Source organism: Taudactylus pleione, unplaced genomic scaffold (genome assembly GCF_031769625.1).
Source record: "Taudactylus pleione unplaced genomic scaffold, aTauple2 ptg000145l, whole genome shotgun sequence".
NCBI classification, from domain to species: Eukaryota; Metazoa; Chordata; class Amphibia; order Anura; family Myobatrachidae; genus Taudactylus; species Taudactylus pleione.
This window is the reverse complement of record NW_028284547.1, coordinates 2,655,403-2,679,534: the sequence shown is the minus strand read 5'-3', so window position 1 is coordinate 2,679,534 and position 24,132 is coordinate 2,655,403. Positions and strand designations below refer to the sequence as shown.

Sequence of the window (24,132 nt, the reverse complement as noted above, 5' to 3'; positions counted from 1 at the left end):
ACTCACTCCCAGCTCTGTGGCCGGAATTGGCCGCTTCCTGTCCCTTCCAGCAACTAATGATACGATGTCCCTTAGAAGTATTAGAGACCTGCAGCATAAATGTAGCTGCAGACTTATTCCCTCAGGTTGTGGCCGGCGCGAGGGCTATACAGGCGAGTTAACATGTAGATTTAAAACCAGACTGGTTTTGCCTTTTAAATTGCCACTTTAAATCTGCGGGCGAACTAACCAAAATCAGCCCATCAATGTGCCGTTATACGGATGTAATATAGGAAAAAGGTTGCAAAGGAATACCACCACGTACTGTCGCTCTGAAAATAGTCTTTTATTTAAAAAAAAAAAAAAAGTTTATACAAATATTCATGATACAATAAAATACTTCTGTCTTTTGTTGGTTCCAACACTGTGCCCCCAATTCACACGTCAATCAGGGGGTGGTGGAGTTTAGAGGCCAATTTCCAGTGATACTCTTCCACCCACAGAGATGGGCCCAACTACAAACACCTATTCATGCAGGTAGTGTTACTGGCGGACATACAGGGAGTATTCTGACACTGATACAAGGTCAGCAGACAGGGAGTAATGAGGAAGGGGGTATGGTCTCAAGAGGTCCAATATGGTCAAAGCTCAATAATATGTGGATTCAGCACTCAGAGGCATCACTTTATCTCATGAAAAGTAAAGCGGTCAAGGTAATACTGTCCCCTCCCAGTAATGGTGATAAACAGTATTGCAATATCTGCAAACTTCCCTCACTGAATGGAACATTCCAAGTTCAGGGCTATCCCAGCCAAGCTTCCCCCCTCCGCTGAATGGAATATTCCAGTCAGATGTGCCCGGACCGATTGCATGAACCATGTGCAGACTGGAGTAAAGCTATAGAGGTGAGGGGGAATTATATAAGATGTGTCCATGTGTGTGTGCGCGAGGGCAGGTCACCACTTTTTCTTGTGTTCGTCCATGGACACGCCACCGGGTCCCAGAGCGACGACGAGCAGCAGTCCTCCCACGACGGACAGGGTCTGGAAGAAATCGTACTTCAGGAAATCGTGCATGGGCCGGTAAGATGGCAGGGTCCAGAAGGCGTTCCGCAGCACGTTGATGACCATTAGCCACAGAACCAGGGTCAGGGCTGCCAGCTTAGTCTTAAAACCAATTGTTACCAAGATGATAAGGGTCAGGCCAAAGATGTTCTGGAAAATCTGAGAAGGATATAAAAAGAATTGGTGAGAAGAACGGAGCCATTATACATCCCCAATACAGGGGACCCCTCAATGCCCCACTTGTCACCTCAGCATAGGGCCCCAGGCTAGTGCCCCGCCACCCTCACCATTGCTACTTCTGACTCACATACTCAAAAGATATACAGACTAAACCTGCGCCTCACCCACAATCCTTAGCTTACATCCAAATACTGAATCCAGCGCTGTAGAACCACCTGCAGATCCCCACACACAGCCCGTTTACCAGCACATATGCAGATGCCCCATGTCCAGGTCGCCCCTGTAACCCACCCCAGCGGTGACTCACTGTGAAAGCGCTGGCACTGAAGCGGAGCAGGGTCATGAACATAAAGATAAGCAGCACACGGCCTCCCAGCTGCATGTACTGACGCGGCGATGTGGCCCCGACACTGGGCACTCCAGCAAACATGGACTTCCCTTCAGAGCGCGACTCGGCCAGTAGCAGCAGGAGGCCCCCACCTAGAGCCAAGTTCCTGTAAGAGAAGGGAATCCGTGACTTCTGGCTGCACCCTGACCAATGCATGGGAGGAGGAGAATGGAGGAAAGTATGAGGGGAAAGCAAGAAGCAGCGTTGGTATAACCCTCCTCCCTATGTCTGGGTATAATGTGACCAGAACATAATTAATGTGGCTCCACTACCCCCAGCCCCATTACAGCGAACCTCATTGGATGATCTGTTAACACTCTAATTTCCTTCATAACCTCAACCCAGCGCTGTCACTACACCTGCAGGCTCTGTATAATGTACTGTGCGGTCACATCATAGCATATAATAAGTCAGCCAGGGGACAGTGTAACCTCTTCATGCCATGACCCAGGCACACCGGCAGTCAGACTTAGAGGTAAGTACAGACAGTCCCCAATACTAAATTATACCACTCTCTAGTAATCTACCAATGGGATAAGGTACATACAGCACCAGATGTATTATACAGAGCAGTCTACTATTGGGATAAGGCACATATAGCACCAGATGTATTATACGGTGCAGTCTACTATTGGGATAAGGCACATATAGCACCAGATGTATTATACAGAGCAGTCTACTATTGGGATAAGGCACATATAGCACCAGATGTATTATACAGAGCAGTCTACTAATGGGATAAGGCACATATAGCACCAGATGTATTATACGGTGCAGTCTACTATTGGGATAAGGCACATACAGCACCAGATGTATTATACAGAGCAGTCTACTAATGGGATAAGGTACATACAGCGCCAGATGTATTATACAGAGCAGTCTACTAATGGGATAAGGTACATACAGCACCAGATGTATTATACAGAGCAGTCTACTAATGGGATAAGGTACATACAGCACCAGATGTATTATACAGAGCAGTCTACTAATGGGATAAGGTACATACAGCACCAGATGTATTATACGGTGCAGTCTACTATTGGGATAAGGTACATACAGCACCAGATGTATTATACGGTGCAGTCTACTATTGGGATAAGGCACATATAGCACCAGATGTATTATACGGTGCAGTCTACTAATGGGATAAGGCACATACAGCACCAGATGTATTATACGGTGCAGTCTACTATTGGGATAAGGCACATATAGCACCAGATGTATTATACGGTGCAGTCTACTAATGGGATAAGGCACATATAGCACCAGATGTATTATACGGTGCAGTCTACTAATGGGATAAGGCACATACAGCACCAGATGTATTATACGGTGCAGTCTACTAATGGGATAAGGTACATACAGCACCAGATGTATTATACGGTGCAGTCTACTAATGGGATAAGGCACATACAGCACCAGATGTATTATACGGTGCAGTCTACTAATGGGATAAGGTACATATAGCACCAGATGTATTATACAGAGCAGTCTACTAATGGGATAAGGCACATACAGTACCAGATGTATTATACGGTGCAGTCTACTAATGGGATAAGGCACATACAGCACCAGATGTATTATACAGAACAGTCTACCAATGGGATAAGGCACATACAGTACCAGATGTATTATACGGAGTAGTCTACTAATGGGATAAGGCACATACAGCACCAGATGTATTATAAGGAGCAGTCTACTAATGGGATAAGGCACATACAGTACCAGTAGGGGATTGCCGCAGTGAGGATTAGGGGGGAGGTTAGAAATAAGTTATTGGGGGAATATGTGAAGAGATAAGAACTTCAAAATCTACGTAACCCTGGAGCAGAGCTTTACAGAGCAGTAATACTACATAAGTGCCCTGCTACATGCTAGTGACTGCATCAAGGAACCAACAGGTCAGGAGAGGACAATAAGTGATCGCCAGAGACAGGAGAAAGGAGGGAGGGGGTAATAAAGAGGAGACAGCCGTGTAGAGGGGACGATTATACTAGTGACACAGGCACTTCTTATACTGACCTCATGAGAAACTTAAAATCCCACAGGATGTTGTATACGATGGTCTGAAAAGAACAAAGCTTAAGTTCAATATCACAAAACAAATATAAAGTAATTGTTAATGATCTCACAGATCCACATGTGCAGTGAAAGAGCCCCATGTTATTCCGTAATGTCAAAGAGATTAATATATATGTCCTATTGTAGTTTATATCTGGCTCTCATCTTCGTTTGTAATGTTAACCATTTAACTCGCCCAGTGACATCCCAACATCTATAAAATATGATGAATTTACAAAATATCACCCATAATTAGTTTCAATCTGCTGTTCAAAGCTTCCACCACAAGGTGGCGCTGTCAGTCCTTTAATAGATTTGGTTTCCCTGCAGGGACCATGTACTGTAATAGGAACGGGATAACATGAGCTGTACATTCATCGTGGCGTCCCATAATGGGCTGGGACCAGCAGCAGGGGCCTTTCTACTTATGGACGCCATTATTATACACCCCAAATATGTACAGAAAGGAAATAATAAAAATGGACAGACATACAGAGATATATACAGGAGGGAATTCAGTAGGACACAACGGAGATTAGCGGAGAGGAACAGAGGACAGTAAGCGAATATATCCAGTTACCACCACTCACCTGCAGGAAGATAATTAGGAAGAGGCCCAGGCAAGCGTATGGTACGAACTTCCGCGTCAGGACCAGAACGCAGCCCACTGAGCGGAGACAGACAGACATTACGCTCTAAACAAAAATTCTAGACAACAGTAACATACGTCGCACATGGCAGAGAGCTCCTAAATATCGAGAGTACTGCAGCTGCTATGAGAACGGCTGTGCCCCATGGCACTTCCCACCGTCCTTGGCACGCTAAGCTTGACCTGCCTTCTGCTAATGAGGCACATTATGCTGCTGACGACTAAAGGAAGATACCGTGGTGCACATTCTCCTGTGGTATTCTCACACGACACTATCTGGCCTACAGACCTCCAAATGAGTCCTATACCTCCTCAAGTGTGAGCTGCGCTTAATTCAAATCACGCTTGTCGTAGCAGGGACCCTGAGACCAGCCATGGGCACAGCGGTATAACGTAGTGTTCATTCTAGCATCCTGCACCTGTCACAACATGTGCAGTTCCCCTTTCCTGCCTGGGGTATCGCTGTCTGCTCTGGTGCTGCTAGAACACACCGGCCTGTATATCAACAGTTTATTGCATCAGCTGAGTGTGCTAGAAGCACCACAGCAAAGAGCGACACCTCAGGCAGGAAAGAGGAACTGCACGGGTTGTGACAGATGCAGGGTGCTAGAATGAACACTAATAACGTGCAAGATTACAGAGCCCCTATTCCAACAGCACCCAAATTACTCCATTACCATCTACACAATAAGAGAGTGAGAGGGTAGTGTTCATTCTAGCACCGTGTACCCGTGCAGTTCCTCTTTCCTGCCTGGGGTGTCGCTCTCTGCTCTGGTGCTTCTAGTACACTCAGCTGATGCAACAAACTGCTGAGATATAGACCAGAGTGTGCTAGAAGCACCAGAGCAGGAGCGACACCCCAGGCTGGAAAGAGGAACTGCACGGGCTGTGACAAGTACAAGGGTGCTAGGAAGAACACTGAGAGAATACGTACTCAGAGAAATGAATGTAACAAGTATAAAATCCCTTTTTCTCTTACATCCAAATTGGGGACAGCAGCGCATGGTATAAAGGGTGGTACACACTAGACGATGTGCCAGATACCTTGTCCGATCCTAGTGTGTACCCGGCATTAGTGTTGTTTACACATTATAGACGATGATGAGAACATCCCAAAGCTGCCCAACTAGAGGATGGACTCAGAAGTTACGATGTGTGCAGCATCTTCCTTCTAAACCTGGTAGCTTTGGCGGCACAAATGCTGTCCCTGTAGAACCTGGTGGACGGGAAGAGATAAGGAGACCTACTAGGCAGGGCCCCCCCAGCTCTAAAACTCTCCGGGGCTGTGGAGATGGTCAACAGGAAATCTTCCGGGTGAGGAACTTTAACTCCACCAAATCAAAAAGTTCAAAGGGAGGAAAGGGCAGACTGAGGGCCCGATCCAGAAGTGGACGCAAATCTCGTTGCAATTTCGATGGGCATTTCATGACGGTAACTGGGGGTGGGGCGGGTTGTGCGGAGGGAGGGCGACTACCAGTTGCGGGGGTGTCTGTTAGCGATTGCGTCTGACAGTGATGGCCATAGGGGCAATGTCCTATGGTCTAGTCGATGGTGCGTCTTTGTGCGCATATTGGCGACATTGTGCTGCAGCCAGTATGCATTAGCATAAAGACGCAGCTACAAATGCGTCCACCTCTGCATCACCCTCCCTGTGCAGTAACTTCTGACTGAAACCAGCTTCCATGCCCTGTGTATGGTCTGAATCGCACTGACCGAGATGCCCTGATCTGTAAGGATCATGACTCCAACCACCACACCGCTAAAGCCAACCCGAGCTGCATACTGGCGATAAAACGGTCTGGTCTTGGGGGCAGAAGTCATAGCGGTTCCTTAGCCATGCTGAGAATGTCTGTGTACCACCACCTCCTCCGCCAGTCTGGTGCCACCAGGATCATACGTGCACCTTCTCCATGGTGACTGGAACAACTAGCCATGAGCAGAACAAAGACTGATCATCTTCTTGGAGAGCAAAATGTCAGGGTCGGGATATCAGGAGATGTACGATGTATCCACTACTCAGGTTTCCTCTGACCCAGGTGGGAATAGCATGGCGTAGAATGCGTTTTCCAGCTCTCCTGCTTTCATACGGTTAATAAATCCTGATAGCGTGGACGTACCACCTCCAACCTAGGTATAACAGTGAGGTACCATTTCCTGCATCTCTTGTGGTCCTACGGTGGGCTCTTTGTCCAGTGCCTGCTTACCTTTTGCCCAGTGCTCTCCGTGGCCGTGGTCCACGGAGTGGTGTTCCTGGCTCCGGCGGCTGTCGGCTCCCTCCCGGTTCTTGGCAGTGGCCCGGCTCCTCTGATCTCTTCTGGCCTGTCCTGGTGGCGTGGTGCGTGCTAGGGATCAGCGGCTGCCATCTTGGGAGAGATCCAGTCTGTGGCTGTCTCCTGAGACTCCCCGTTTTCCCAGCACCATCGATACCGTAGCTGTAGAGCTCTGTTGTCTCCTGTTTTTACAGTACTTTTGGCCAAATGCCTCTGCTATGATCCTCTGCTGGTCTAAACTCCTCCGGGATGTTTTCTATTGTTGGCCGCCATTTTACCTGCTGTGTGGAGTACTCTCCTGTACCGTTGTATTCTGGGCACAGGTTACACAATTTGCTTTGCTTTTGGTCCGATTCCCAACTTTCCAGAGGAACAAATCTTAAATTCCTCTTTGCCTGCGGGCATTAACAAAAAGGGAGAAATTATTTTTCCCCTACAGCCCAAGAAATAATCTGATCCGGTTTAGGAGGAAATAACACATCAGCAGAATCAGTAGATCCCCAGAATGCTATTGGGCACTACACCCACCTGCCATGTCCTGAGTCAGAAAGCATGGCATGCCGAGACAGCTGAAGCTAAACCCCTAGCCCCAATAAGCCCCACATGAATAGCCACGTCCCCGGGTAGTCAGAGGCCTCACGGATACACGCAGAGTTAGCACATTTTGATCTGAATCTACCAGACTGCTAAATCTTCCAATTGCTCCGACCATCTCTTCACCTCCGCATGGACCCAAGCAGAAGCTCAAATGGGACTAAGGGGAGCCTGCCGCCATGCAAACAGAAGTAGGGGCGGCCTTAGTCTTCCTGTCCATGCCTCGGAATATACTATACTCCCACTTCACTCGCTAGGGAGAGGATGAAGGAACTGCAACCTGCATATGACCTGGAACCCATGACCAGCCATGAACGACTCATCACAATGGCGGAGCCTTAAACTGTCTGTTTCTTCTTCCTCTTAAACAGTGAGATATGGGGAACCTCCAGCTTCCATCTGTTCCGAGTGTTTAGTGTCTGCCAGAAAACTTGCACTAAATGCTCCAACCTGTGCTTTCTGTTGCAATCTCAGGGTCAGAGTCTTCAGGCACCTCACTTACCTGCAGAGGCTGATCCCCACTAGGACTGAAGAGCTGCTGGAGTCTCAGCCTCCAGCCACCTGGCGGTTATGGTGGATTCCAGGATCCGTTCCAAGCAAGGTTACATTTTTACCACAGTTCATCAGGTACTGCAGGGGCAATGCCTTATCATCAAGAGCCCAAGGGGAGGATTGCTCTCCTACAGCTCAACTCCCTGGAGCAAGCTACATAAGCTCCACAATAGACTGGGTCAAGGATGCTGCTCGGGATGGCTCTGCTATCTCAATGGGAGCCCCACAGGCTAGCGCAGCCACTGGTCCTCTGTCTCACATGCCCCATACATAGAGAAACCGTCCCAGGCTAGGTGTAAGGCAATTCGGCATTGCATTCTGACACTTACCCACAAGTTGTGCCTTCATTGTCAGACTGACTGATGGCCCTACAGTCACCGGGATCCCGGCCATTACCTGCGGTGGCCAGGTCCCCTCCGGAGGCCGTCCCTTGATGGAAGCGAGCTGGTGGCAAGACAAGCTACAATCCACCTCCTTAGCCCGCTCCAGACATTACACAGCCAGCGCAACTGTGAGGATGCAGGTGGAAGTGAATTAAAGACACATAATAAAATAAAACCGTTTAAAAAACAAAACGACGACAATGGCAGCCATTAAAAAAGGTCACCCCACATCATCGGGCACTTTAACCCTTTAAACAAAAGTGTAAATCCTATCAGTATCACGGGGGCGGGGGGCAGGGTATAGCGGGGGAGGAGGTCGGAATTGTGGGGTCCAAGCTCCAGTGCAGCCTTTATACCCCATTTGGATGTAAGAGTATGGCAGAGTAATAAGACCAGTGCATAACGAGCACAAGAGTTATAGATGCGATGAGGTCGGACGAGCGGTACTCACCCAGCTGCACACACATGTTAATAAGGACAAAAAGCGTGGCCAGTAACATGCCGCAGCCCCAGGACATGTTGATGTAATCTCGCTGCTCCGACCACTGCAGCCACATTCGGAGGCCGTCCTCTAGGAAGGTGCTCGTCAGACACAGGTGAGCCACGTGTGGCAAATACCGCTTAGTGACACGCAGGAACTGCAAGCAGAAGGGGCACAGAATGTAAGCTCTGCAGCACAGGAAAGTCATTTCAACAAGGCTTTTACTTACTGGGCTATATATCAATTTAAACTATATTAATGCAAGTGAAGAGTCAAACAGTTTAAATCCCACTACTGTCCCAGTACTCATGGCTGAGGTCCTGCATTGCAGTACTCCTGTGCCACCACAAGAGGTGCACAGCGAGGGGGCACGTCCCAGTCAATAGCCAATCACTGTACGTCGTCCCATGCACACAGACCTGACGGTCCCCCAATGATGTACAAAGAGGAAACAGCTGGAGCACTAGTTATGCTTAATAGTGTATGTTCAATAGCAAAGGGTCCAGCACTGATAACCTGACAGAAGAATGCTTTTACAATATTTACATTCAAGGCGACTGTCCCCTTTAAGAATACCATACAGTGTTATATAATACAAGAGTATATCTATGTGTGCAAAGAATGTCAGAGCCTCTATATTTGCTTGTTAAATCAGCCCATCGAGGAGAAACGATGCAAATATTTAGTATTAAATCTAAGCGTAAGTAAAACTAGTATCTCATGTGAAACGCCTTCTGGCCGGAAACCCCAATTTGGACACACAGAGGAGAATCTACACCCCCATCAGTGCAAACTACTCTACAGCCATTGTCACCTGCATGCCGACCGGTAACATGGTGTGGTCAGGTGGAGACTCCATCTACTGATCAGCCTCACTCGGCAGTCCTCCGACGTCTCTGCAGGCGATACCCTGGTCACCTGCACATAGTGCACTGCAAGACACGGTTTTGGATGCAGCCTTTCAACTTACTGGGAGCGAGAGGCACAAGGCACCGAGTGCCTCAGTGAGGTCACCGTTCCCCAGCAAATTGATAGGCTGAATTCTCGTTGACCCTGGTTCAGCCACAGCAGGTCTGCAATTTATACAGGCAAGAATTACAATGATTGGGCCAGTGTTATTGTGTTTCTTTATCCAGAAATCAGACATGGGCCCATATTCAATTTGAGCCGAGCCGCGATACTTTTTCGCAGCCCGGACTTTTCACCTACGTCGCCTGTTTTGCAGGCGGAAAAGTATCACGTGCGTGCCCGCGTTACCCCGTATTCAATTTGAAAGTACGCTAAACCGGGACCCGGCGAAACTTGAACAGACGGAAAGTACTGTCAGAATTGGGGAAATCAGCCTGAGACCCCCCAAAAGATGCTCTGACATGGGGGTTAGGTATGGTACCCCCGATTTGACTTGCTGAAGGTATTTGGTGTTTTTAAACGGGCTCAATAGCTGCAAAATAGCGTTTTTTTTTTATACGTGATGCAGAATAGTATTCAGGAGTATTTTTTCCAGAAAATAACTTATCCCAGCAAATTTGGAGTACTCGAAAATGGGGGTCAGTATATTTAAAAGTTGCTAAAGTGAAGTTGAAATAATTTTGAAAAATCCACCTGTAATCAAAAAAACACATGGGGCATACTTGGGGACCCCCCAGAGTCAAGTTCGCTAGTTTTTAACTTTGTCCCCCAACATTTATTATTTTCACCCCCAAAATGAAAGTGATTTTTGGGGTGTTATTAAGTGTTTTCTAAATTTTTTTGACACAGCTTACCTTTAGGGGACAGTCTGAAGGCTGCAGGGGGGGTTCCTGCAACGTTACACCCCAAAACCCCAATTCTGCACTTTTTTCCGCCTGCTATTCATAGGCGAAACTTTTTTGCCTGGTACATTGCATTGACTTTCCACCTAGGCGGAAAGTCTTTCAAATTGAATATGGGGTATAAGCAAAACAGGCGAAAATTACGTTATCGGCGAAAAAGTATCGCGGATCCGGACTTTTCACCTAAAATTGAATACTGGCCATGGACGAAGAATGGGGCACAACACTGTGTAGACAATATCCATCTAATCTAACATTTTTGGGAGAAAAGGGGGAGGGGCTCTGGAGGGACGGAACATAGAATAGTTGTTACAAATGGAAGCCAAGATTTAGGAATTGAATAAGGAAACGGGTATTCCCTGGTAGGCAGATGTCTCCTGACACTCCAGCTAAGAGAAGTGGAAAGTAAGCGGGCTGTCGGCCCTACGAGGCAAGTACCAATTACTCTGGTTCAGTTTTAGCACCCAGGCCATGGCTCTAGAGGTACATGGTGGTTCCAGAACAGAGGCAGGACTGATTTTGCAAAACGAAGTACATTTTTTTAGAAGTATCTTTTCTGTGTCACAGTCTTACAGAAGTTGTCTATCAAGGTACCGGGGACCTCTCTGATGAACAGGAGCAATAAATGTGCAGTGGAAATACCATGTTCCTCTCTGTAGCACCAGCATCGCTGGGAGGATTCATGAAGATTCTTATGCGGGCGGATGGGAAAGGAGTACAACTTATCGGCCTCTTGTGTCTTATAACAAATGGAGGCTTTCTGCGTTCTACCCCAATTCCAGACTCTCTTTCTGCATGTGCGGGATGGAGCATTGGAGGTCCTCTCCCACTGTAGGTGCAATGTACAGGACTAAAGGCCTTTATCGTGCTGTCCCTCGATTCAGTGTGTGGGAAATAGCCTACCTGACCCAAGGGCATGAGACCAGGAAAATGGACCCGATAACTCTTAGCTCGAACAACCATACAACTTTAGGTCCACGAGAGACATGGGGGCAAGCTTGCACAAGCCTGTGGATCCCTGCGATGATTGCAAATGAGTGGATTGGAGGGTAGAGTATCATCAAGTATAGAATTAAAGGACGCCTAGAGATCTTGTAATATAGCCAACGGTATCTATACGGGCCAGGACTTTGTCCTGTGGGCATCAGATCAGAATGCTAATGTAAGTTCACATGAAGTGAGGGATTTTTTATTTATTTATTTTTTAGCACCAGCATGCAGTACAGTTGACCTGACACTAGGTGGCGATGCAGAACTTCTCTTTCAGAAAATATACAGTTATTATGTGGACTATATATCTTTCATGGGATAAAACACAACTAAAACCTTCCCAGTACACATAATGAACCTTCTGGATGGCATTCACACGCGCTTACAGCCAGCACATACACAGGACCAGAAGATGCAGGATTTAGTGGATTATATTATAATAATAATAATAATGTAGTAACTGCAGTTTCTGCATAATTCCATGTATTGTAGCCATGTACTAATGACACAATGCAGGAGATTTCACAGAAATCTCCGGCAAAGTACTAATTAAGGCTGCAGATCGCAGTCCTCATTATTATCAATGAGTCCTACGATTTGACCCCTATGTACTAAACTCCAAAAAGTGAAGCTTTTTTGGAGTTTAGCCCCGGGGTAGTTTATACCATCAGCAGATGGTGTATGCATTAAGCCTATGGCTCCAGGAGCAGGAGAGAAATCTTTCGATCTCTCTCTTGCGTCCCCCGGGGAGGTCTCACTTATGTGACAGACTTCTCCTAAATGCCGGGGATATAACTTGCAGGGACAGAGGTTACCGCAACCGCTGTCCTTGCAAGTTCCCCCTTGTACGTAGCGGAGACATTTTTGATATGAAAATATCCCCTGCGATATTGATACTTAATAAACAGCAGTTCTGCAGTTATTAGTACATAGACCCCTAAATATCTGCATATTGAACTATGGATAAAGACAAACATGTATACATTTACAGTCTGTATTAATCCCATGCAGAGCACATTGCAGCCATTTATCACACTAACACACAGGGAGAGGCAAAACCATCTCATTCCAAATCAGACAAATCAAACCTATAGTCTCAGATTTAAGCATTTGAAACAGATTGATACATTAGTGCGCAGTTGGATGTATGGCTCAGTGTGTGTTTCGAAAATGTTTAAGGGGCGATTCAATTCAACGCAATGGCCATATTGTACAATGTACAAATTACGTCCATTCACATCGTCAGTTTTACCTCGTACCCCCATAGAGGTGCGCAGGAAGACTTGCGAGGTAGCGTGACTGGCTGATATGGGCGCAGCTGAGCATCATCAGAACTGAACTGCTCTCATGGCAGAAAAATACACTAGGGGCTTGTAAACAATAGGGGGGAAATTGCAATTACCTAGGTTTAATGTAGGACGGGTGCAGCTGGAAACCCTTTCATTACAGTGGCCATTAATGGAATTGGTATGAAATACCGCGGCCGGCGGTTCGATTTCCGTCAGCGGCAGCCCGACATCAGCAGAGTTCCCGGCAGCGGAAGCCCGACAGCGCTTCCCGTTTCCCGGCAGCGTAATCATGAAGGTTTGAAATGCAGACGCATGCCGGTAAGTATTGTAACCCTACTCCTAACACCCCCCCTTAACCATAACCCACCTTTCCCACACCCTAACCCACCCCTCCCGTAGCCTAACCCTAATACTTACCATCGGGATGCCAGCGGTCGGGATTCTGAAGCAAGGACTCTGACACCTGTCGGGATTCCGGCACCGGAGTTCCGACCGCTGGCATGCCTGCTACATGAACGCGAGTCTGACGTGATTACGGCCCTATTGCATGCAGGGAGAAAAACATTGATGCGCCCCGCCCCTATCCGTGCACTTGGTTTCATAGCCGTCGCCATCAGTGTTGCACTGTTGCTAGCCCTAGAATTGGTGCCAGCGATCCGCCTGAAAGCGGGCGTATCTACGAGTACACACAGCAGTGTGGCCGCTAGGGACAGAATAATTGTATAAATTACTACAGACAGCATTTGTGATTGATAATTTCATCTTTATTTAACCTAAAATAGTTTTATTGGATTGTTTTAAAAATATGACTAGAAAACGGACATAAACACTCCCACACTACCCGGCCTATCACCTATACATTTACTCTGACTACTGACCCTGTATGTCCCCGTTTTCTCACCGCCGGGCGCTGTAGCGCCTTACATAATAATTACATGGGTCTCAGCGACATGATCTCACTTTTTATCCTGGAGCTACGGTTAGGAACCCAAATGTGTAATGGTGCATAGTTACACACGGTCAGATTTTCTGTCAAATCTGAAGGATAATGATTTTAAGAATCATTCAATCGTTCATATCTGAAAGAAAATCTGACACGTGGGCCTGCACCGATGAACGGTGTGCGTTCCCGCATGTCAGATTTGGACGATTTCATTCATTTTAATACAGTCTGAAATCGTTCAAATTGTTGGTAAAAATCGTTCATCTGACAAATTGGTCCATGTGTATGCACCAAAAGGGTGATTTTTTTTTTTTTTATATATACATTTTTATGTATCCTGGTGTTCAGTACAGTACGGCGGAGTAGATTGGTGTACGATACAAGTTCCAGCACCAGACACTGAAGAAAACAGGGACATACATAAAACAGGGACATTGGAGGGAAGCTGCAGATCTAATGGACCAGTCAGGCAACACAGGACACACATAAATGAGGCTGTATTTATCACAGACAACTTTGCTCACTGCATAGCATACAGACTGAGCAAGTGTCGATGCCCCTCCTTCATGAGCTCCTCATGGATGTGAATAGCAAGTTCTTGGAGGAGGGGCATCGACACCCACTTGTTCTTACACAGCTGTGAGCTGGATGCTTACACTTCTGCAGTTGCATAAATGAATGGTTGTTTCCTGAGAGGACAAACGCCATGCATGATGTGCAGTGTAAGCAACTGTGACCTTCCAGCTGCTGTGGCCCTACAAGTCCCTTACTGTCCTAGGAGAATGCTGGGACTTGTAGTGCCACAGGGTTGGATAATGGCCTGCCAGTCAGAGAACACAGACTGTAACCATGGCTGCATGCAGGGTGTAAAACATCCAGCCTGGTGCAGGTGAGCAGCTGGGGGTGTGAGTTTAAACAACAACTATGTACTTAAAATGTTACCTTTAGTCTACCTCCCACCACATAGTTTCTCCCACGCACCACTATCAAATACTAAGACAGCGGAACAAACCAACACTTGTTGGAGGGAGACATGGGCCGTACCATAACACCTAGCGGGGTTACATGGCCTGGCGGTTAGAGCACAGCTCTACCGCAGCGGGGACGGAGACGTGATCGATCCAGGATCGGGAGTTACCTGCTCAGCCAGCTCCTCCGCGGCTCCCATCAGGTCTCTGGGCGCCATCTCCTCCTGTGCGGCCACTCAGTGAGCCCGTCCGGTCCGTCTCGCAATCTTAGAGAGAGGACTCTCTGCAGCTGAGGGCGTGGCCCCGCAGGCACGCGTCATCTCTAAAGCTCGCTACCATTGGCTGGACACTAGCGTGCTACTAATCCTCGACTCCCCTTCCGCCAATGGCGTGGCCCCAGCTCACAGCTTTATTGCCGTGGTCACGGATAGCTGGTGGCGGTCCGCCGTCCATGTTAGGTAAGGGCAGGTTGCCCACACTGTCAACGTGGACATAGAATAGACTGAGATAGTGTAAGCTAGGGGAGCCAGAGCCAGTATCTAGTTACTACAGTGACCCAAAGAGCAGTCAGGGCTGACAGAGCATCCATATATATACCAGCTGCCATAAGTATATAGGCATAGGGGATTCTGGGTACTCAACAGGAGCTGTGAAGTGATTGGGGTTACCACACCAGTCTCTATCTTTCTTTCTAGCTATCTATCTCATATGTATCTATCAATCTATCCTGTATATATCCAAATCTTCTATCTATCTATCTATCTATCTATCTATCTATCTATCTATCTATCTATCTATCTATCTATCTATCTATCTGCTCCTTCCTCCCCATCTGCCCCATCTGTGTCAAACCTGTTTGTCTTCCCCTCCCTTTTAGAATGTAAGCTCTTACGAGCAAGGCCCTCTACCCTCTTGTGCTTCTCCTTACTTTAGTTTCATCTACTTCTTACTCACCACTAGGGCACCTAGAACTTGGCTGCTTATGTTCTGTTGCTTATCTGGGTGTTATGGTCGCTAATGTAGCAATATATATTATCCATGTCCTGGTCCTGTATTGTATTCTGTAAGTCGTTTGTCTACAATTTGTTTATGTACTTTGTAAGGCGCTGCGGAACACTTGTGGCGCCATATAAATAAATGATAATAATAATAATAATCTCATATTTATCTCTATCTATCTCTCACATCTATCTTATATTTATCTATCTCATATTTATATCTCTATCCACATCTCTCTCTCTATCTCATATCTATCTATCTATAGCTCACATCTATCTATCTATCTTATATCTATCCCATATCTATCTACATCAGGGTCCATAGGGCTCCACAGAAGACCTTGGGGTATAGGCATGGCTGAGTCATCTGTGCACCACGCAGTTAATTTTTTTCTCCCAGGATGCACTTGGTCCTCCTCTATTCCCCGGGCCAGAGGCACGTCAGTTCGTTAGGTGCCTGGCTGGAGTCGGGTCACTGGAAACGCAGCGGGGCTGTTCAGCCCCTGAAGAGGATTCTTCAGAGCGGACAGTCCAGCGGATGTCCGCACTGCCGCTCCATCACCCCGCCGGCGCCGAGACACCGGTACTGATCTGGGGATCTCAGCAGGGGCACCGAGCTGCACGGGGACAGTGCAGACCCTGGTGGATACTTCTACTGCTCTCCAGGCTCTGCTACAGGGGGATGAACCCCTTAGACCAGCTATTAGGCCTATGCCGTCTTCTCAGTCTATACTGAATGATGACGATGCCATGACTTCTGGTGACTAGGAAATTCTAGATGTCTCTGACTCGAGTCCTCTCCACGAGGGGAGGAGATGTAGTCTAGAATTCCGTTTTGCCTTAGTGTTAGAGGAGGACGAATGCCACTACCCGGTCCAAATGTGCTCTGGTCAGGGATATAATGGTTACTTCTGAGGAATTTCCTTTCTCTGATCAGCTAGTAGAGTACATGAAACTGGCTTGGAAACATTTCTAGCCTCAAAGACAGCCTGGCTTATGCCTATCCTTTTCCTAAGGAACATTGTACCAAATGGGAATCATCCTCCTGAGGTGGATTCTAATGTGACGTGCTTCCTTAAAAGTGCTATGCCGTCCATATCTTTCTTAAAAAATACTGCGGATTGGAAGGTGGAGGTTGGTGTAAAATCAATGTATTCTCTTTCAGGGGCAGTCTCCAGGTCAGTCAGGGCTACCTCCTGAGTGGCCAAGGCTATGGAGTTCTGGGCAGACTCCCTAGAGAAGTCCTTCCTTCAGAGACCAAGTGAATCTGGTAGGTAACCTCCGGGAGTCGAACGCATATATTGATGAGGCTGCTCTGGATGTCGACATTTTAACTTCCAGGTTTCGGCTGCTGCTGTGTCAGCTCACCGTTTCTTATGGCTGCGCTCAGGGAGAGCGAATGCGGACTCTAAGAAATTATTAGAGTGTTTGCCTTATAATGGTGAAAACTTGTTTGGTCCTAACCTGGACAAGATTGTGGATAAGTTGGCAGCGGATAGATCTGCGTGTCTACCTTCAGCATCTACTTATTCAGGATTCTGGGACCTTCGTCCTTTCGGTCCCAGGGTAAGCTTTGGTGTCAACCCAGTTTCCTTGCCTGTCAGTTCCCCAGAAAGACTGCCAAACCCAAAAGGCTGGCCGGGAGTACTAGATGTCCAGCAGGCCAGGTCCGATGACAAGTCCTCGGCCTGGTTGGACGAGCCTCCCCTTGGAGGGATCCCATGGTGGAAGGCTGACTTCTTCAGTTGTCCAGTGCTGATGTCAGGCCACCACAGACACTTGGGTAAGAAATGTGATCTCTCACGGGTATGCCCTCTCCTACAGAGGGCTTTCCCTACAGTTTTTCTACATAGGCCCTCTGTCAGGCAAGGACAGGGCATTACAAATCCAGAAAGCCATACAATCCTTGCTTCAGGCAGGAGTTGTCCCTGTCCCGTTGCCTCATAAAAGGAACGGGTTATTACTCCAATCTCTTTCTGGTGACTCCATCACAGAGGATGCTCCATCTCGGAGCTCTGTTGAGTTCACAACAGCAGAGGATCTTTCTCACTGGAAAAGATCTACAGTAGAAATCCACTCAGCGATGCTCTCTCCTAGTAGCTGCAGAGGTCACTTCACCAAAGGGCGCCCCCGTTTGGAATCCGGACTGGGTCCTCCTGAAGACAGATGCCAGTCTCCGAGGGTGGGGCACAGTGACAGGTCCTCCCTCGTCTCAGGGTTGGTGAACAGCAGAGGAGTCTGTCCTGCCAATCAACATGTTGGAACTTTGGGCGATCTTCAGGCCCCGACAGCAAGCTGGACTGATACTTCACGGTAAGCCCGTGCAAGTTCAGTCAGACAGCGTCTCAACTGTGGCTTACTTCTGGGAGGAACTAGAAGTCAGGCGGCAATGACAGAGGTGTCACGCGTTCTGACATGGGCGGAAAGTTTTCTCCCCGCCATATTGGGGGTGTTCATTTCAGGAGTTCTCTATTGGGAAGCAGACTTTCCTCAGCCGTCGCAACGTACTTCCAGGCGAATGGTCTCTTCTCTAAGAGGTGTTTCAGCTCCTAGTGGATGGTGGGGCCTTCCGGACATGGACCTCCTGTCACAATCACAAGCTGCCAGTGTAAGTGTCCAGACCAAGAGATGCCAGGGCGATCTTGGTAGACGCTCTGTTGGTCCGGTGGGCCTTCCAGTTTGTGTACATGTTCCCTCCAGTCTCCCTTCTTCCTTATGTAATTCGGATATTCGAACAAGAAGGGGGCACTGTCCTGCTGGTGGCTTCAGCGTGGCCCAGGCGTAATTAGTTCTCAGATCTGCGGAGTCTCTACCTCGACACTCCGTTGCTGTTGCCTCGACGTCCAGACCTGTTGTCTCAGGTCCTTGCCTTTACCTGGATCTGGGTTCTCTGTCTTTGATGGCGTGGCTCTTGAGACATCCTTTCTAAGGTCCAAAGGTTTTCTTCCAGCTCTGTGGTTCACACCATGCTCAGAGCAGGTAATCAGTCGCTGCCGAGTTTTGCCATAAGGTGTGACATACCTACATTCAAAGGTGTCGTCTCAGAAGTTACCACCCCCAGGTGTTTCGGATATCCAGAATTTTGGCTTTCCTGCTGGCGAGTTTGGCTCTTGGTTTCTGCCATGCCTCGCTGCAGGTGCACGTCTCTGCTCTGTCAGTGTGGTTTCAATACAGGATTGCCCCTCTTCCTGATATCCGCTCTTTCCTACAAGGTGTCCTTCGCAGTCAGCCTCCCTTAGTCCCTCCTGTGGCGCGTTGGGTTTTGGCTGCTGTCTTTAGGGCCCTGCAGGACCCTCCATTTGAGCCTCTGGACTCAGTGGCTCTCAAATGGTTTACAGCAAAGACTATTTTTCTTCTGGCTATTGCTTCCGCCAGAAGGGTGTCTGATTTGGGGTCTCTCTCTTGTCGCCCTCTGTTTCTGATTATTTCACCGTTGCTGCGGATTCGCCCTGGGTTCCTTCCTAAGGTGGTGTGTAGTTTCCACATTAATGAGGAAATTGTAGTACCTGCCTTCAACTCTCCAGGCCTCTCGTCAGGTGTGGCCTCATTGGATGTGGTACGTGCTCTCAGGATATATGTGGCCCGTACCAGTTCCCTGCGGAAGTCAGACTCCTTGTTTGTCCTCTGTGGATTCCACAAGAAGGGCTGGCCAGTCAATAAACAAACTTTGGCTAGGTGGATTCGTATGACGATCTGAGGCTTGCACTCATGAGGGCTTATATGGGAAGGTTTCTGGACTGCACACCCTGAATATATATAATGGGAGGTGCTAACTGATGAGACTAATTGTAGGCACAAAAACAGACAAATCTCAGGTGCACAACTCCAAATTATTAATAATGTATAAATGCAATACAATTTTGCAATCAATAGAGGTTTTTAGCATAATCTTGGCCAAGGTTATGGGCCTACCCACCATATCCAAGTAACCTCTGTAGGGTAGGTCCCTAACATACTACGATTCAAATCCAGAGTTCAGGACACCCCAAACTAGCCCAGCTAAGCTGCCCCAGGGCACCGCCATAGTAAGAAAAGTGCAGGGTGAAAGCTAGTTAGGAGCAGCTACTGCTGCATATAAAGAATGAAAAAAAGTGAGGTACATATATAATAAACAAACAGTGAAGGGTTAAAATGTGTCATAAAAGAAAAATGTGTTATAATGCGGTGCCCTGAAACAGATCAACAAAGGCAATCCAGGGGGCCCCATGCCCCTAAAATGAACCAAAGTTGCACTACAGTATATAAAACTATACTGTAGTGCAACTTTGGTTCATTTTTGGGTATATAGGGTAGCACCTCCCATTATATATATTCAGGGTGTGCAGTCCAGAAACCTTCCCATATACTCCATTTAATGTGCTTTATTGCACACCTGAGGGAAAGGAGACGCCCTCAGTCTGGATTAGCACCCCTACCTTATTGGTTTAAAAGCATGGAGTCTTGTAATGAATATGCACACTGGTATTAGGCACAATTCTAGGTAAGTCCTACAAGTTTTATATACTGCTTTACTTCTGACTGAGCTCCGACAACACTGCAGTGTACTTCCTGGTCACATGACACATCCAAGGAGTCCATCAGTGCTCAAGGCACGCCCTCCCATACTCAGAGGCATGCCTCTATTAGCTCTCTTTCGGTGCAGCTTAGCCCAGCTCTGCCAGCAGCGTCTGACTATACAGAAGCGAGGCTGAGCTGTTACTGCCTCATCTCTCGTCTCCCTGCAGTCCCAGGGAGCTCCACAAAGCTGGTGAGTGTTAACTATAAAAATGATTACAATAAACAAAGAAGATGTTTATAAGTTATAAATATCTTCTTAGTATCATTCTAATCTTTTTTTATATCAAATCTCAGGAGTGTGACAGGGGAGGCTCTGCAGGTCCCTGGGTCTAGGGATGTCCTTTGGATTCTCCAGGCACTGCACTTCTGCCTGGTACTAGTGGCCCCACCCCTCAGTGTGACATCACATGTTTGGAGGCAGGGGCAGCATGGGGCAAAAAAACAGGCATATTTCACTTATGTCTAAGCCTAAGGCCCCTTTTTCAGAAAACGCAATGTCTGAGGTATTCCTTACAATAGATCCCATACTTGTGTAACACACAATTACTATAATTATATGGACAGAACACATGAGCAGAATCTGCTCCCTTCGCTGCGTCCTGTTTACACAGCAGCACCCCCTACCCAGTAGCCTGCTGTTGGCACCGTACTTTTTTTTTTTTTTTTTAAACCTGTGTAAACAGCTTTTATATAATGGGCGTGTGCATATGCCCTGGGGGTAGAGAGCAAGATAATAGAAAGTTTATCAGGAGCTGTGTCATGGAGGTAGGCTGGTATATACACCAAATGTGTGTATTCATGTGTTCCTCACCCCCTGCCAGGGAAACAGTGCTCAACAGCTATACCCAGGAGATAGCCCTTTCTGGAGACAGTATAAGAGCCTGTCTCCCCTACAACTACAGATAGTGTCTGAGGGGTCTATGTACTAAGCCTGTGGAGAGAGATGGATGGAGATAAAGTACCAACCAATCAGCTCCTATCATTTTTCAAAAACAGCTTATTAAGAGCTGACTGGTTGGTTGATCAATGGGGGGCTGCGGTTCCAGTAGTCGGGGTTGCAAAATAATCTTGACCGTGTAACTTAACGCAGGCTTGCCTACCCTCCCGATTTGGCTGGGAGCCTCCCGATTTTCGGGTGCCGCTCCTGGGCCCCTGGAAAGGCAGGCAAGCCTCCCGGAAGCTTGCGACCCTCCCAACCTCCCCCCTGAAAAAAACGTAAACCCCCGCAGCGGGGGGCCCGGTGATGCGATTCGCGCAGAATCGCGTCATCGTGGCCCCGCCCCCTGCTTAACAATGCTGAAAATAACAGCATTGTGAAGAGGGGGCGGAGTCACGATGACGCGATCGTGCATCCCCGCCCCCGTCCCCAGTGTGCCACCAAATGGCCGCCACCACCCTCGCTCCGCCCCCAATGGCCGGCCCCGCCCCCTGCTATTAGCCGACAATCAGCTCCCTCCCGGAAGGCTGGAGCTGATTGTCGGCAAGTATGACTTATGGTGGGTACACACTACACGATATGCTCCCTGAGCGATATCGTGTAGTGTTGTCCCCGGCAGGCTGTGCTCAGTGTCGTTCATAACATTGAGCACAGCCGCTGAACGATATCATTAACGATATCGTTCAGAGCCGGGCTCTCTCCCCCATTCCCTGACATGCAGCAACCTGACGAGATCGTCAGGTTGGCCTGCATGTCAGCCCGATGAACGATGATGACGAACGACCCGCGGGAACGCGCGTCGTCATCGTTCATCTTTTTGGGGTTAAAAATGGACGATAAAGTGGACGACTGAACGATAACGATATCGTTATCGTTCAGTCGTCCACTTTATTGCCCAGTGTGTACGCACCATTAACGTTCGTGTGATGGGTATCAGTATCGATCTTATGAGGGGGTTCAGTGCCCACTAGTGGGCAAATAATCTGTCTGCCCCAGGAGTGGCAAAATAATTTGTACGCATAATAAAAGATAATAACCATATGCTCAGACCACTCTGTAAGGCAATGTAGCAGAGCATAGGCTTATTCCGTTCTGTCCTCGTACGTCCACTTGTCATTTACATCCCTTTCTACTTTTAGTATGGAACTTAATCAATTCGCTTGTTGTTACCGATCTACTAAATTCTTAAAAAAGCATAATACACAGCATATTTTATTTGCATAAAAATAATATGTATATTTTTTGAACATGTTGGGCCTATGCACTAATTTCAATATACTGTACCTTTATGATACTGTTGTCCATTTAGGAGAGACGGAGTAAAATGCTGGATAAGAATCCAATGACACGTCCGTAAGTAGGGTTGAAAGACGACCGGTATCGGTCCGCAGGCTTCCACGTGTCCCAGCAGGAAAGTCATCCGTTCCCTGTATAAATTCTAATTACTATCTCCTTCTATTTAGATGCCATAAGTGATAGTTCCATGGCTTCCAATATCACAGTGTAGGAATGGTTCATATAGCTGTTTTACTGTATTTCATAGTTAAAGAGATATATGGGGTAGATTTTATCCCCTTAGCAGTTCACGTGGATTTTTTTGTTTTTACGTTCACAATTATGGGAGTCGTACAATATATACCTTGCAAAACATATACAGAAAATAAGAGAAGGCCACCCAGCGCTGCTCTGAAAAACAATTATTTGTTAAAAAGATTAATAAAATATATTATGAAAGGTTCTTCTGTCCGATAACACCAATCCAAGTCCTTAGGGAACTTCAAGCAATCGATGTCAACTGATATATCCCAATGAGAGTATGCTCACCTCAAAATGGTGAAAAATGTGCACATAAAGGTATCTTTAAGGAGATCTTCTAGATTTATTCAGGGATAACCTTTGTCCTACTGTAATCGATGTTCCATGGACCCTCAAATAGAATCACAGAGAGCGCACTCCCATCGTGTAAAGCAGTAAAGCAATTTATTCACAATAAACACGTAACAAACAGCACAGGACAAAAAGATATGTATAATAATAATAATTTTAAAAATCCCCCTTCGGGGTATCCTGCGTACCGGAATGGGCCTAGAGATAGGCACTGTAAAGAACGTGGGTGGATAGATGTTAACCCGGGTACATCTCCTCCCCGATCAGTCCAGAGAAAATCCTTTCCTAGGTCCAGCCAGGCAGCAGTAATTTCTCCCACACCACCAACGCGTTTCGGAAACCTGTTCCTTCCTCAAGGTGTATGGGAGAAATGGAAACTAAAGCTCCTTATATACCTGAACACATGATTGATAGTGTTCATTAGTAAAAACACCTGTGATCCTAATGATACATTTTTTAAAATAATAAATGCGTCAAAATGACCAAAAAAAACTCTGCAATATCCACATAACATACATGATGATAATCCCAAGACCCTAAAACAAAACAAACTTTAATAATAAATATATAAAAAATATATAAAAAACATGTAAAATCTCACAAAGTGTCCCCGATTGGTAAGAAACAAAGTGCGGTGCATAATCCTAGCATAAGGCTATCCATCCTTAATGATCCAATTATTTCATTGATCCATTTCCTGCTTTGTTAGTACAGAACGATGTATCCAGAATGTAGCTGCGACGTAATATCCGGTGCGCGGAATCTAAAACCGGATGTCGTTTGCCGTCAGTGAGTCCATCTGGCTTGACACGCAAAAAAGGTATTTCCGGGATATGACCCGCAAAACCGGAAAGTGTAACAATGTCTCAAGTCCTGACTGTAGAACGCACAAGCGGAAGTCATGGATGGAATGGAGAAATTGCTCCGCAGTGTAAATATCAATTAGCCACGCGCTCCGTTAACTCTTTGTTCACTGCATCTCCGTTCACTAAATAATACCATGGGGATGGAGAATGGTCTCAAAAAGCTGATAACACTGCAGGCACAGGGATACCTCATAATAAAGAAAACATGCAGTAAGAGAACAATATAAACAAACACCTAATACATTCTAAAATTATAAATATTATAAAAACCACTTAGTCTCAAAG

The 24,132-nt window shown here is 47.0% G+C and overlaps 1 protein-coding gene across 1 annotated transcript; it reads right to left on the bottom strand.

Moving 5' to 3' along the window:
- Window positions 1-304: 304 nt before the first annotated feature.
- LOC148522612 (surfeit locus protein 4-like) lies at window positions 305-14,976 on the bottom strand. The gene is made up of 6 exons (XM_088473955.1): window positions 14,773-14,976; window positions 8,572-8,758; window positions 4,263-4,339; window positions 3,634-3,677; window positions 1,531-1,717; window positions 305-1,202 (listed from the first exon to the last, which is right to left on the bottom strand). Exons 1-6 carry the CDS (start codon window positions 14,818-14,820, stop codon window positions 936-938), a joined length of 810 nt encoding a protein of 269 aa, XP_088330081.1. The 5' UTR covers window positions 14,821-14,976; the 3' UTR covers window positions 305-935.
- Window positions 14,977-24,132: the final 9,156 nt, after the last annotated feature.

Excerpts from the sequence above, each read along its gene's own strand:
- LOC148522612 (XM_088473955.1), bottom strand. The coding sequence starts at position 14,820 with ATGGCGCCCAGAGACCTGATGGGAGCCGCGGAGGAGCTGGCTGAGCAG. Across the intron at positions 4,340-8,571 it reads TAACATGTGTGTGCAGCTGG|TGGGCTGCGTTCTGGTCCTG; the intron begins GTGAGTACCGCT and ends GTCTCCGCTCAG. Across the intron at positions 3,678-4,262 it reads TCCTAATTATCTTCCTGCAG|ACCATCGTATACAACATCCT; the intron begins GTGAGTGGTGGT and ends TGTTCTTTTCAG.